The 15,680-nt window shown below is 42.2% G+C and overlaps 1 protein-coding gene across 2 annotated transcripts; it reads right to left on the bottom strand.

The window, feature by feature from the left end:
* Window positions 1-723: 723 nt before the first annotated feature.
* jade1 (jade family PHD finger 1) lies at window positions 724-14,299 on the bottom strand. 2 transcript variants are annotated; one of them, XM_061062438.1, is made up of 11 exons: window positions 13,944-14,299; window positions 11,444-11,516; window positions 9,911-9,978; window positions 8,733-8,890; window positions 8,432-8,616; window positions 7,107-7,318; window positions 6,547-6,714; window positions 6,039-6,155; window positions 4,995-5,597; window positions 3,609-3,726; window positions 724-2,561 (listed from the first exon to the last, which is right to left on the bottom strand). In XM_061062438.1, exons 1-11 carry the CDS (start codon window positions 14,031-14,033, stop codon window positions 1,534-1,536), a joined length of 2,820 nt encoding a protein of 939 aa, XP_060918421.1. In that variant the 5' UTR covers window positions 14,034-14,299; the 3' UTR covers window positions 724-1,533. The 2 variants fall into 2 exon arrangements, with proteins under 2 accessions (XP_060918421.1, XP_060918422.1); XM_061062439.1 differs by lacking the exon at window positions 13,944-14,299 and adding an exon at window positions 13,640-13,903.
* Window positions 14,300-15,680: the final 1,381 nt, after the last annotated feature.

Genomic DNA, 15,680 nt, shown 5'->3' with positions numbered 1-15,680 from the left:
TCATGCTATTTTGTCCCTTTAGGTGCACCGTAGATAAGCCTCCTCAGTGTCTCCCTGTAGTCACAATGATGTAAAAGGGAACGTCTCATTTCGCTTTAACAAACACTCAGACAGTCCAAAGTAATATCCCCCTTATGACATCACACATTGACCTTTGTTACCGTTCCTTTGACCTGTTCTCGTTTAGGTTTAAATAACTTTTTTCCGTAATTAAGGCAAAGTCATAACCTTCAATCTACAGGAAGTGCCTTATTTCAATTTCAAAATAAATGCAGGTACATAATCAAACAGGAAGTGAAGTACCCTCAGTCTAAAGACATGACGAAATTTCAAAATAAAAGCATATCCATTTTTAGATGATGATATTTCAAACATGCAAAAACATCGTTTGACAGCCCTAAACTAATCACAAAAGAAGGCGGGACATGACGTTTGGGATGAATTTGATTTGATAGTTAACTTTGACAAATGTGTGAACGTGTAAGATGAGTCATCAGACATTTGAAACATTTTACATGAAGATAAAATACAGTTATTTGGATGCAATAAACTCTCTGATAATGTGGTATTGAATTATATTTGGAAGGTCAATACATTTTTAACTCTGAAACGCTGGATTAAAACCAGGGAAATGCATTTTTAATTTCATGGGGACTTCAAGAATTAGGACAACTTACTGTTAAATCAAACAGTTAATGTAAGACAGAGAAGAATGAGACTGAATTCATCTTTAAGTTTTTATTCCTCTTTAAGACAAAGACAAAAAAAAAAATTCATTTTGCATAACAGTAGTACAGCAGCGGGCGGCCAAGGGTACAAAACGCTTTTCTCAGTTTTTCAGTGTAAAAATAACTCTACTCATACCTTTCACCTGTGCCGTCCTCTCGTAGTGCAAATGCTTCAAATAAAAGTTAGGCACATGATGGATACGATCGCAGTTCAATTACACTTAAGTGCTGACGATGATGACGAGGGCGAGTAAAAACATCGATCTGATTTCCCCTCCGTTATGGTTTGTGGATTCCCGTTTCATAATGTCGTCGTGTTAAAGACAGTCTGATGATAGCTGGAGTTTAAATAGCGGTGCTTGTAGCTGTGTGCTTGATTAAAAAATAAAAACCTATAGAGTTCTAGTTCGCTGACGTTCATCAGCTTCTTCGGCTAAGTGCAACTGAGTTCAGTTTTCTATCTAAAAAAACAAAAACAAAAAACAAAAATACATCGCAAGCTTATGGTCCCAAGCAAATCGCACATCCTCCCCGTGCTGATGCTTTTGCTTGTACGTATCGGAGCGAGCGTTTTAAGTGGCAACTTGACATCTTTCTACTTTTTAAAAAGGAAGAAACAAAAATAAAAACTAGCTCAAAATAAAGTAAAATATTTCCCAGATTTACATATTTTACAAATAAAAAATAAATATCAGCTCTGTTTTTCATCTAGGCAGAAAAATAAAGGTACAAAGAGCGACTGTCATTCTTTCCCCCCCCCGACTAACACAGTGCAGCTTATTCCTCAACGAGTGTTCCTCCGACATCAGGACGCGAGCACGCCGCGGCGGATGATGTCGGAGCCGTAGCGGCGAGCGAGAGACGACTCGCCCCTCAGCCGGTGGGAGTGGCATCGCTTCAGGCACGGCTCCATCTCGCCGTCGGCCGGTTTGGCGTCGGAGGCGTAGCCGTCGCTCTCGGCCCCCGTGCGGAGTCTGGTCCTGGGGTTCGACGTGTTTATCGGCGGTCTGAGCAGCGGCTTGTGATGCTGCGCTTCCTCCTCCTCGTCCTCCTCGTCTTCTTCTTCGTCGCCGTCTTCCTCCTCCTCCTTCGCCGTCAGAGGTTTCTCATTCCTCTTGGGGATCCTGAACTTGCCCCAGCCTTTAAGGTGCCCGCCCACCTGCCGGCCGGGTGTGTGCGAGCCGTTCGACTTCCTCAGCCAGCCGTTGGCGTGGACAGCGACGGAGGCGGGGCTTCTTTTCGTCATCCCTTCCTCCATGAAGTAGTCGTCCGTGACCGTGTCGGAGCTCCTGATGTCGACCAGCCTGATGGACACAGTTTTCTCCAGGTGTTTCGACCCGAGCCGGTTCTTCCCCTGGCTCGGCAGACTTTCCACCGCCTCGCTCCTCCGCCTCCTCCTCCTCTCCTCTTGCTCGTGGTCGTTGTCTCGCCGCCGTCTGTTCAGCGCCTCGTGTTCCGCCTCCCTCCTCGGTCCTTTCCTGCTCTCAGGTTTGTGCGACTTAACATTCATTGCTTCCTGAAAATCCTCGGCCTTCTGAAGCTTGAAGAACTGAATCTCCTGGCTGATGTCGGAGTTCAGGACTTTGGGTTCGCTCGCCGCCTCAGACGTCTTACTGTCTTTCGTCTCCAGCGGTTTGCTCAGATTGTCCTTCCTGTGAGTGTACGGAGAGTCTGACGGGCCTCTTCTGTCGCTGCTTTTCCTTCGTTCCTGCTTTAAAGACCCTCGTTTGGTTTTTAGTCCCGACTGGCTCCACGAGGAGCGAGACTGGGAGCCCTGAGAGGATAACCAGCCGAGAGAGAAGAGCTTCTCCAAATCGTTGGCTGAAGGATCTCCTGCAACGAGAACAAGACGGGTACAAGGTCAGCACAGACGAAGAGCCAGGATGTGATATTATACAGTCTACAGTGAAGATATGACTCATCTAAAATCTGTAGAGATCCGAGTTTAAAAAACTGAGACTGTATAGAAAACGTTTGAAATCAAACTGGTATGTCGGGCCATAGACTGAATTAAACATAGACGTAGTCTCAGTGACGTCACCCATGGGTTTCTTAAGTGGAGTTTTGAAGCCAAACTATGGCGATCATCACAGACAAACTAGAGTTAAGGCGGGACTTTAGCCTCCTGGTTAACAGCTAAGACGCTCTCGCCTCTGTATGCGGACCTCTTGATATAACCAAAACAGCTATTAATATAAAAATAACCAGGTTTATTTCTTTTTGAGAAGGGCATTTTAACATTTATGTTGGCAGGACTTCCGAGGTTTTTGCAGCCAGTCTCAGACAAACACTTGAGGAACTGCAGTTTTTGCACTTCCACATCTGCTTCATATTTCAACACCGGAGTTTGCTTCCTGGTTGGGGCAGCCCTGGTGGTACGGACGGACACCTCTCATCCCTCATTAACAGTGGAGCACCACAGAGCTACGTTCTAAGCCCCCTGATTTTCTCTTTTGTCTTAATTTCCTAAATTTATGGGATTATTGAAATAACCAATATGTGGGGTGTTTATCAAAGAACATCTCCAGATTTTCCAGCTTGGTTGATGACTTTTTAAATTATATTTCTCTACACAAATGGCTGTGAGGCACTATGGTTGTACTAGTCGTTCTGCTTATGCATGACTGTGAATGCAGATTTTTTTATGTAGCTGAATCTCTGTCTACAGGATACAGTTAAATATCACAAGCTAGGTTCAGACATTACATCAGCCATAACGGGAACATGCACGACTATCGGGTTTACAGGTAGACAAAACATCAAATCAGCAGTCAGACAAAGTCCTGAATATTATTGCCTTGTAAAGGTTCTAAGATGTGTAGAGCTTTGGTTTAATAAGTGACTGAAAGACCCTCATGGCGTCTCGTCGTGCTGGCTCACCTTTGAGAAGCTCTTGGTCCAGCAGTCGGACTTGTTGTTGGAAGATCTGCTCCTGGACTCTCCACAGTGAGCGCTTCATCTTCTCCCTCCGAGTCACCATGTAGGTCAGATTACGGACCTGAGGAAAGACAAAAGACCGACCATCGTAAACTCACATGACCATCGTCTAACACTGGAACTGTTTACGACTGACTTCTCAAATGTGCAGATTTTAGCCCGTCTCTGTTTCTTTGTCCACCTAGCGTTTTTTTATGGGCAGAAAAGCGCTGGCTGTTCGCTGAGAAGTAAAGCGCTGCTCGCCCGTCCTGTCTCTATGACAACAGTCTGTTTACAACGGCCGCTGCATGTTTTATATTTGAGAACGTTTTTTACCCCAGCAGGCACGGGGCAATGAGTGGGTACGATCCGCAGGAGGCTAAAATACGGGGAATATCAAACATTATGAAAAGATTGAGAAAAGAGATTGTGAAAAAAGATGCTAAGTGGACACGGGGCCTAAAGGGTTGTCCTACGAGGTACTTTAAACTTTGATACATTTCTAGTAAAGATACCTGTACATGTTTCAAATCCACAACCACATAAATACAGAGATTGTTGTTTTAAAACAAATCTCAAGTCTTAGACCAACTCACTTATATCACCTTGAGCACCCCCTCCCCTTTTCTCGTTTAATTCACTCTATTAATGCATCAGTTACCTATTAACCTATTTTCTTGTACAGTCACCTATCGCTACCTACACTTTAGTTCATACCTGCACCATTATTGAATTTATGTGCGACATGAGTCCACTTCAGAGTTAAGAACTTGTGCACATTTTTAGGCCTCCAGTTCAGTTTAAAGGCCGAGCCAGCGATACAAGTTTTACAAGATAAAGACTTTATTTAACAACACTCATATTTTCCCCAGAATCGTTATTTTCTACGTTTTTATTTCCTAACAAGTCTGTAAAATCTAACTGGACAAAATGCTTTTTAATGACCATTTAGAAAGCTACGGCCAAGAGCACAGTTAGTCAACTTGAACACATTAACTATGACCATAAAAACCTTGATTTACTAAAGAACAAGTGACTCCTTTCTACACCTCGTAGAGTGACCGTTCATTACTGTATTTTTTTGTGGATTTCAGTGAGAATGCTTCCTGTCTCACCTGAAGAAGAAAACTACTCTCCATCAGTACGAGGATTTTTCTGCACTGAAATCGTGTACGCTGAAATATTGGAATTTCTTTTTATCATAATCTTAACTACAAACACTTTTCTCCACCACGGTGAGAATTCAGGAGCATTTATTAAACTTGTTAATCTTTAGTCCCTCCTGTTGAAGAGGTTTCGCTTCCTGTCTCTGCTCCCTTGACCCTCGCTGCAGCTGAAGAAGGGACCTACCCTCTCCAGGTCCTGACGGAGGTGTGTGAACAGCTGCAGGCGTCGCAGCAGCACCTCCTGCTCGCGGCGTGCCAGGCTCTCCTCCTCGTCCTTCTTGGGCGTGAGGAGAGGCTGGTTGAAGTTGGCCTTGCGTTTCAGCTTCCAGTACTGAAACAGGAAGTCCACCACCTCCGGCTGCAGCTTCAGGTGGCCGGCCACTTCCTCCACCTCCACAAACTGGTAGAAGTCCTCCTCCATCGCCTGCACCTTCAGCTTGCGGAGGTTCACCCTCTTCTCCTGCTGGCGGCTGCTGAGCGCCTCCAGGTCAGTGGGCGCTCTGCTGATGAGCTGCGGAGCCACGTATGGCGAGGACGAGGAGGCGGCGGCGTCATCTTCCCCTCTCACCCTGCCTCTCCTCTTGCCCTTCTTGTCCCTGGCGCTCTCCTTCTCCTCCTCTCCTTCTGAGTCTCGGTCTCTGAACTCTGTGCCCTCGAGTCCCGAGTGTTTGGGGCAGTAGGACTTGAACTTGACCTCGTCGTCCTCTGTGAGGATCGTGTTCATTTCAAGGCTGGCGTGGAGGCCGCACGTCACGTGGAAGGCAGTCCGGCAGTTTTTCGCTGAGCACTGCAACAGGAAACCCAAACATTTTTAAAATAAGACCCAAATTCAAACACTCCAAGGACATGGAAGAGCGTTTTTTATGAAACAAAAAATTACAAAAGTAATCTGTTTATGACGGGAAACTGTTTTAAATTTTTAATTTCGCCGCTAGTAACATCCTTTGTTTTTACTTTTAAGCTCTCCCTCTGAGGCGTTACTGTTCAACTCAAACTACTGATTTTATGCTGACTGATCATCAGCCGCCTCCCTCCTCACTCCTGCTGAGCTGTGAAATCATTACAGACTAATTTACAGCGTTAGCTTGGCTGTGAGAAGTGGGGGGGGGGAATTAAACATCTCACCACTGCACAGAGGATAACACACCGCTGGCACATACTCTGATGCTTTTTCACGTCTCATTAAATCGCTCTGCGTGAATGAAATGTGAGCGGCGCCTCTACCTACCTGTATGCACGCTCCCGTCTTCTCTTTGCACAGGCAGCAGATCAGAGCCCATCTGTTGCTGGGAATCTGGGACACGTTGGTGATGGGCTCCATCTTCTCTGGATTCCCGATGCTCACCTGCACGGCAGAGTAAACATCATCATTTGAGGCACGTGGTCACATGTTAGCGCAGCTGCTGTTGACACGTTTAGGGGCTGCAAACACAGAACTGCTACCGCTGCAGTAATCTCTGACCTGGTTATAACCTTCTTGTTATTGTTGCCTTTTTTTATTTGCAGCAAAACTCAAACTGCAGCTTTAGTTTTTTACCACTTTGTGAATAACTTTAACTCATTTTAACTAAGAGAGATAAGAGAATTGTCTTCTTTTCAAGTGTACTTTTTGTCATGTGTTGAGACGCTGGTGTGAAATTAAAAGTTAAAGTCACAGTATTTTGTAAAAGATTTCCCACAGAGATTAACTCGTCCAATATTGCATAAATCTGAACAGGTAAGATTTGTTTCCTCACCTCTGGAATCCACAAGGCACAGCTGACGTGGACCCACTTGGTTCCACTCCGGGTCGGCTTCATGGCTCCTCCCTTCTTGGGGCACAACTGGCACTTTGGCAGGATGCCGAGGGCGCAGATCCGGCACAGCCAGCTGCCTTTTGGGACTTTCTGGATGCCGTAACACGCCTGGTGGGAAAACGCAAAACAGACGCCGGCTCATTTTACCGGGCAGTCGACAGAAATCGATACAGCAGCAGCAAACAGAGAAAGTAAATGTGTGTGTGTGTGTGTGTGTGTGTGCGTTTGTCAGATGAAACCACAACAACAGCTGATCTAATTTAAGAAGATTTCTGTTTTGCTTTCTTAACAATCTCGACAGTCAAATTAAGATTTTAAGGGCTTCACAGGTTATCAGGGTTTGGTTTAAGACATCATATAATAAAACAAAAAACTCTACACCTTAAACTCTAAATGTTCAAATCTTGGCTGTGATTCTGGAAGCCCCGCCTCCTGAAATGTGAGACTTCCAAAGCAAAGAGTTGTACAACATTGGCCCGTGTGAGTCGCTGCGCTCTGACCTGGTGAACGCAGATGTTGCACTTGTCGCAGAACACCATCTCGTTGTTGTCCTCCCCGTCGGGCGACTGGCAGACGTCGCACACCACATCCTCGTCGTACTCGATGCCCAGCCCTTCCTCCGTCTCCATGGCGTGCGACAAGTTGTCGTGGCAGCAGCGCTCAAACTCCTCCATCACGCGCTCCATGGTGAGCTCGTCCAGCGGGGGCAGGGCTGTAAGAGCAGGGAGAGAAGGGTTTCTCATTTGTTTCTCACACTTTTTTTGTTGTTGTTAAACTTTTAGGAAATTATAAGACATGATAAACCTGCTACAGAAATTTTTCAAGTATCCAGTACTTCCCTGTGAGGTCACAACTATTACTACATTTAAAGCTTGTGGAGTTAAAAGTAAAAATCACTGTGATAAACTTCTAAATGCTCGTTTCTCTCGGCCTAAGTGTAACTAGATTTGCAGATAACCCTTCCCAACAAACACTGAAATTATACTTAATTACAGGGGTGACTGTGAGGTTTACTCTGTGAGTCATCAAACCACAAAGTTGCCGCAGAAAAGGTTGGACTGTAGTCAACACAAACATGTGGTCAAAGCAACACGAGAAGCATCGAGAGAGACTCTACAAAGAAACACACCAAGAGAGAGAGTGGCTCAAGAATAAGGGAGAGAAAAGCTGAGACAGAGTTATGGAAAGGAAAGAGAAAAAGACTCAAGCGTCGAACATGTTCCTGACTGTGAACCAGCAGTGTGTCTTTCTTTTTCTTCATCACATCATCTGACTTGGAACCACACTAACATTTAAAATTTACAAACACAAACATGATGATGCAGTTTGAATGATCAGCTGTCACATATCCAAATCAAAGTTTATCTCAGCGTCTGACTCCCACAGAGAGAAATGGACGCTGTAGAAATTATAACAAGATGGCTGGCTTGGTTTACAGCGACACTGTTCCTGATTTACCAAACTGCTTAAGTTATATAAACAAGGAAAATTAAATTATAGCAGCACATCCAAATAAAGGTTTTACTATCAGAAAAATATTTATTTTCCTCCTAGGATTTTTTTCAGTCTTGCCCAAGGACACATCAGACACGTGGCTGCAGGAGCTCGAAATTTAACTACCCGACCTTTGTCTCTACCACTGCTCCACAGCCGCCATTCAGACTTATGATATAGACATTTCCAAATGTGCCCACACAATAAATACCATCCCTCGCTAAATGATTCATCTCTGTCTCAGGATGCAGTTGAAGCTTCTAACTTCTCCTTTACGGTCTCAAACAACCTAAACAAACTAATATAAGGTGCAAACAGGACGAGGACTCACCCATCTCTGCAAACTCCTGGTTGGCGGTCTGCAGCCAGGCCACGTCTTCCTCGTTGAGGTCGTAGCGGCACATCCCCTCCGCCAGCGTCCGGATGTCCACGTATCCCAGAGCCTCGGTGCCCGACGTCCGGATCAACTTCTTTGGCCTGACGAACATCACTTCCTTTCCCTTTTCCGCCAGCACCCTGCGACGCACAGACAGGACACAGTTCACAATCCTGAGTTTACACGATTAATACTCTAAAATCTCCATTTTCTGTATCCAGTGAGTAAATATGGGCCGGTTTAGCTGCTTTCCTACCTGGCGACGGGCTGCGGGATGGACTGGGGGCTGACGGGAACCTGGACGCCCTTCTCCCACTCCTGCCTCCACGGGTCGGCCAGGACGTAGTAGTCCTCTGTGTTCAGCTGGTACGAGTCATGAACCTTCATGGCGGTGATCAGATCTGTCCTGAAAACCTGCATTAAAAAAAAACAGTCAGTAAACTTAGCTGAGAAATTGCAGTGAGTTATTAAAGCACTGTCTTCTTTTGCAAAATGTTTGTGTTGGACAGTTTACAGCGTTTTGAGACTGAGGAATGATCATGATGTTTTTATGATTTCTCTGAAGCTTCTGATGTTCTGATGCTTTACAGATGTAAATATAAGGCCTTGAAGAAGAGACCATAACTTTTGACTCGGCTTCCAAATTAGTGGCACAGAAATGTTAAGTATAACTTTCCTTAGGCTCATAGAAGCTTGAAAAAATGCAGCATTACACCGTGTTTTTATGTTTCTAGCTCATCTGAATATTTCTGCATACAAATAAAATCCTCATAACAACTTGAACCCAATGACCGTGCTTCATATCAGTGTTTACGGGGTTAAAAGTGACTCGCACGTTGTGTGCAGACAGCCGAGCAAGAACAGCCAATCGGGATCCAGCTTGGGCTGGAGTCATTGTTTTGTTTTGATTTGATTGGCTCTGAGTTTGAGGGAGTGTACAGTGGCCTGCAGGGACCAAGTCCACAGACTGTGCAGCAGATAACAGATGGTATGTTTCCGTCTTCAGGATCCACAGTTCAGCTGTGGAAGTTCATATGAACTCATGATATCAAAAACAGAATGACTTCACTCAGTTATTTTGCTCACTTAAGAGTAAATGTTACATCCATTTGTACCTGAAATTGTTAATTAAAAAGATTTAAAAGAATTTCAAAGGATCCAAAAAGAAATAACAAATTCTTAGAAAGCAAAAGATAAAACTTCAACTCCACAAAAACTGGTATAAGGAGCGCATTCATCTCTTGACATGAAATTAAAATCTGTACAAAGACACATTATTTTGTTCAAACTTTGTTGTACTTTTTTAAATATTAACTCTTTCTGAGATTCACTCCTCCAACTTTTTTTTAACCCAGGTTGTAGTTGATGAAGTATGATCAACACAAATCAACTTCAAACAGAATTATAAAAATAGTAAAAACAGAGTCGACGTACCTCTGAGGGTTTCTGCCCGGTCCCTCTCCTGGGCTGCGACGAATGTTGGGACCAGCATGTTGAATTACCTGCAGGAGGAACAGCACAGACTGTTACACGTCTCTTCATCTCTTCTGTTTCTGCTCTAATGATCAGCCTCACACCCTCAGAAAAGTTGGGATTTCCCCGCCACATGTGGCTCATTTGAAAATTCAAAATGCCAGAGATCACATTTTCTGTTTCAAATTTGTTTTCTTAACTATTCAATGAATTAACTTCTGAGACTAATTATAAAATATCTGACAATATCATCAGTTTCACAGCGAATAAAATCAGCTTAGACCCCCTGTCCACCAAGCGTTTTTTTCTAAACACCAGCGTCTTTATTTAATTGTGCTAGGCAGGCAGACGTCTGCTCTGAGCACTTTCAGAAAAAAATGGTGTTGTTGACATCACCGGTGCTTTTTTCAAAATTAATGTATTCCGCATAGTTTTGCTGCCTACTCATCATGTCTTGTACACAAATCCTATTTTCTTCTGAGTGGGAATAAACTATCTAAAATATAAAAAATGCAGTAAAAAGTAACGGAGCAGTGTCGGTTATACAGCCGCTGTTGTCATAGAGACAGGACGGACGTGCAGCACTTTTTATTCTCAGCAAACAAACGTTTCATGCAATAGCGCCCAAGCTCACAGCCAGCGCTTTTCTACCCAGAAAAAAAAAAACGCCAGGTGGACACAGGGCCGTAATTTGAACGACATGTGGGACCTCACACATCACCCTGGTCAGGTTGATGCAGTTACCTGTTTGCATAACAGAATCCTGAACTCGACCTCGACTTAAAGCTGTTTCCAGTAAAAGCTTGGGGTTTGTTTTTACACCCGATGCCTCATCAGATTGATTGGATGATAAGTAAGTCCAAACAATCACAGGGAGGCTTCTCAACCTTAGCTCAATTTCCCCTGATCAACAACTTACCTGAACATTTTTTTGTGACAAAGCTAAACTCCCTCCACCTACGATCTTGTGGAGGATGAAACAAGCTACAGAAGTCAGTTATGAAGTTATTAGTCCCTCTCTCTGACCTGTTAGGACGTCTTTAAAGGTACAAATGACCCTCCAGTCCCTACTCTGACTGCTGTTTCTTAAACTGCACGCCTCCCCCGTCTCCTCCTTTATCCGACTCCATCTGCTGTCTTTTCTCTCTCCTGATTTCCTTCCTAAACATGAAGTATACATTTACACTGGAAAACACATTTTCTGAAAACAAGACAAGAACTCAAGAATAAAAAATTGCTATAACCCAAATAGATCGATGCAGAAAAAGCGACTTTTGAATTCCTAAAATATAGTTCTGAATCGTTGATGATATGTAAGAATTAACTTTCAGCCACCATTACCGTTTGTGGTTTTTACAGATGAAAGTAAGCGTTTCGTTTACACTCCACTTTCATGAGTGAAGTTGGGGAAGTTGGGCGGTCTTGCACTGACCTCATTGAGGTCTATATTTGGATTCGGTACGAGTGAGTCAGCAGTGACATTATTTTGCTTACTTCCATTGTCGGAGTCGTCGCTGCTGCTTGGGTGCCTGCTTCTCTTCATTGTTGTGTGTCTGTGAGGCTCCGGCTGAGGGACGCGACACAAAACAGAGGTTAAGTCACAGAGGGGATAAAAGACACGGTTAAAAAACAAACACAAACGATCAGGAAAATAATCATTTTACAGAATAAGACAGGAAGCCTGGCTCAAAAACAGACACATAGTATCTGTATTTTACGGTGGCTGGGAAGTGCAAAGCAAAATTACAAAGTGTTAAACACTTTTACAAAATGTGAGACAAATTTACATTTTGAAAAACATTTTTACATTTTATGAAACAAAATTACAAAAACACTTAGCAAGGACAAAACAAATTTACAAGAGGCAGAACACTTTCACCGGTCCCCAAACAAATTTACAAACAACAGAATCTTGACGGAAAGGGAATGTACCGCGTTTGTACAAAACAAAACAAACAAAATGACCCCTCAAGATCACTTCCGACATTTGGTACATTCCCATTTTGTCAAGATTCTGTCGTTTGTAAATTTGTCTCATCGATTGTAAGAGTGTTTCACATCTTGTAAATTTGTTTTATAAAATGTAAATGTGTTTTTTTTTCTTCTTGGTATAAGTGTTTTGATTTTGTAATTTTGTTTTCTAAAAATTTTAAAAGGTTTTTCAAAATGTAAATTTGTCTCACATTTGTAATTTTGCTTTGCACTTCCCAGCCACCGTAGTATTTTGATCAGACGTGCAGTCTCACTAATACACGGCATCATCACTACAGATGGAGAACTATCTGTAGAATAAATAGAAAACAACGCCTTTGAAGAATATAAATCATAAAGTTTCCACTCTGCAAAAGCATATTTATGTCACATACTCGAGCTTTGATTGTTAGAAAGCATTTATGATATTAGGATCTCTGCAGCTGACCTATCGATGTGGTTTTGACTTCAATCATTAGATAGATACTTTATTGATCCCGAGGGAAATTCAAAGCATCCAGTAGCAGGTTACAAAGACGTACAAATTACAAATTAACCACAAAACCGACGCCCCCCCTCCCATACATATATATTAACCTGAAAAAAAGATTTAAAGAATCCCCCTAGATGAATCAAACTTAAACTGTGCAATTAAAAAAATAGACTTATAACAAGAAATGTACATAACCCATGGAGGGATAAAAATATATATATATATATGAGGAAAATAAATCTGTAATTAGACCTGAATATAAAAAATAAACCTTCTGAAGTTGTGTTGTTTATATGTGTACAGCAATTATCTATATGTGATGACTGCAGCAACATTATCAGCTCTTGCACATATAAAGATATCACATATCAGACTGTAACATGCATGTAAAAACATATCCTTTCTCTCCTTGTTTCCCCACTTCTCTGACAGAAACACAAAACCCCACCATATGATTATATTTGTAAACATCACAGTCAAGAAGTTACAAACATCCTAACAACTAACCTGCAGAGTTATAGGTTAACTTTAAAGAATGCAGCAACAATAAAAACACATCAGCAAGGACACCAGACTCCAAACAGGTGGACATAGTTTCATGCTCCGACGGGGGAGAAAGAAAAGGATCAAGCCCTATTTTAGCTGGAAAATGCTAACGGCATGCTAAGCTAACTGTTTGTGTGACGCCCCTTTTTCCAGCCAACAGAAAGTATCGGCTAACCAACTAGCGGCTAAGTTTAGCAGGTATATATACAGAGTTTGCATGCATGTTACCCCGGCAACATAGAAGCAAATGCAAGCCATTTTACGCAATTAAAAGTGTGATCGGGATTTGCTTCAAACACACGTCACAGCGCCCACACATCTAAACACAGACAGCGCGGCTACCGTTAGCATGACGGCTAGCTCACCTCCCAGTACCGTTATGCAACATGCAGGCCCACCCACCCGGCAACTCCAATCATGTTTTTATTATAATAATTGGACTTTCTTAATGCTCAACCGTGTCTGTTTGCTTAAAATGGCTTATTTAACGTTAATGAAACAAGTTGTTTAAAGCAGAGTTTGCGGTTTAAGTGCATATTTTTATATAACCTTTGCAACGCTGGTTGTTAGCAACAGGCTAGCTCGTTGGCTGCATGCTACACGGTAACGAATGCTAACATAACACCACGCTTATCTGTCAAAGGTTAGGGGTCAATAATTTGATTGTTTCATAACACTACCTGAAGTCAGCGTGAACACACAAACTGTAACGATGATTATTAACACATTAATGTTGTTGGGTTATCTTTAAAGTAAGCGCAGCGGCACAGAAGGTGGTAAATCCCGCAGCTCTCCACTGGCTGAGGTTATAATCTTTGGCGCCATTTTAAAATGACGATGTCGCGTTTTCCTAGCGGACTCAGCTAGTGCGACTCCACACTAGAGATTTAAAACTCGTTCAAATAACCCGAAAAGAAACACTGTGGAAGAAATGCACACGATATACATCCGTGTAGAGTTGACAATAAATGTGACAGTACATACAGAGCACGCCAGGAGGACGCTAGCCGGTGTTTGAGTTTGATTTGAAGCGCAGTTTTTAGCCGTGAGTTCCGCTTGACCCGCATTCCACATACACAAACACGGAGCGGCGGCCGGGGAGGAGGGTACCCAGCCCGGACTGAAGTTCCTCCTGTTGACCGCTGGAGGGCAGCAGAATCCACTGAACCGGCACCAACAAGATCCGATAAGTAATCAAGAGGGGAGAAAAAACTTTTATCAGCGTGTTTATAAAAAAATAAAAAAAGGTTACGATGCAAAACCCAGGTCGCCTAGAAGTCAGTTTGAGTGTCAACAAACATATTTATGAGCGTGATATTCCTCAGTGTGCGTGACGTGGCGTGGCTGTCCCACTCACTGACCGTCACTCCCTTTTTTTTTTTGGCGAGTACACACAGCAGGGCTTTATCTGTTAAAGGGACAGGACACCAAAAACACAACTATTATATAAAAACAGAAAAAAAGGAAAAATATTCACTGAAGAAATACACAAATATTTTCTTATTATGAAAATTACAAATAAAATACAAATACAAAGGCACAAGTGACACAAGACAATAATAGAGGTTAAAGGTTAAAGGTGGTCACAGACTTGGTTTTCTTTTATCCACTGTTTGAGATGTGTTTTGAAGGTTGCATATGTTTGTGAGTCTCTTACTGTAAGTGGGAGAATATTCCAATATTTAGTTCCTTTGACTGACATTATTATGAAGTGTGTGCTGTTTGAGTTTGAGTGTTTTTGGTGTTGAAAGTGTGCGTTTCTGCTATTCTTGGAGATCTCCCTTGAGAAAGAGATCTCTGATTTCAATCAAATCAATCAATCAAACTTTATTTATATAGCACCTTTGAGACTAATTAAATTGCAGTTCAAAGTGCGTAACAAGAGTGCAGAAAAGTTATTGACAAAAAGTAGATTATAAAATAATTGAGAGACTAATGCACACCAATAAGAATTTAAAAAATATGTATAAAAATAAAATAAAATAAAATAAAATACGACACATAAAAGCAACACGATATTAAAATAGATACATAAGAGGAAAATATTTAAAATTGTAGTAGGATAAAAAAGACAATACAGTAATGTTAAGATTTGAATTGATATAAAGCGCTATATAAAACTTAACAGACTTAATAAATGAGTTTTAAGACTGCGTTTAAAAATCTCGATATTCTGGGCTCCTCGTTTCAATGGGACTAACCTGGATAAATACAGGTTGAATATATAAATAAAAATAGTATTGCAGCCCCTTAAAATCTGCACCCAAGCTTCTTTATTTCCTTTTAATTTCAAATTTATTCTGGAAAATACGTTGAAGTTTCCCTTATTTCCAATGCCGTCAACTACACACACACACACACACACACACACACACACACACACACACACACACACACACACACACACACACACACACACACACACACACACACACACACACACACACACACACACACACAGCTTAATATATTAAAGGGACAGGACACCAAAAACACAACTATTATATAAAAACAGAAAAAAAAAGGGAAAATATTCACTGAAGAAATAGACAAATATTACCCAAAGAAAAGCTCCCCTTACGCCTTAGTGAAGAGTCTTGAATCCAAACTGTCTGTATGCAACTGTTTTGGCTGATGATCTTATTATTATTTTTCTTATTTTTATTTATTTATTTATTTGTTAGGGACAGTGCATATTAATGAACAGCTGTAACAATTACA

The sequence above is a fragment of the Labrus mixtus genome, chromosome 18 (assembly GCF_963584025.1).
Source record: "Labrus mixtus chromosome 18, fLabMix1.1, whole genome shotgun sequence".
In the NCBI taxonomy this organism is placed as follows: domain Eukaryota; kingdom Metazoa; phylum Chordata; class Actinopteri; order Labriformes; family Labridae; genus Labrus; species Labrus mixtus.
Note: the sequence above shows the minus strand (reverse complement) of the source record. Positions and strands in the feature narration are given on the sequence as shown.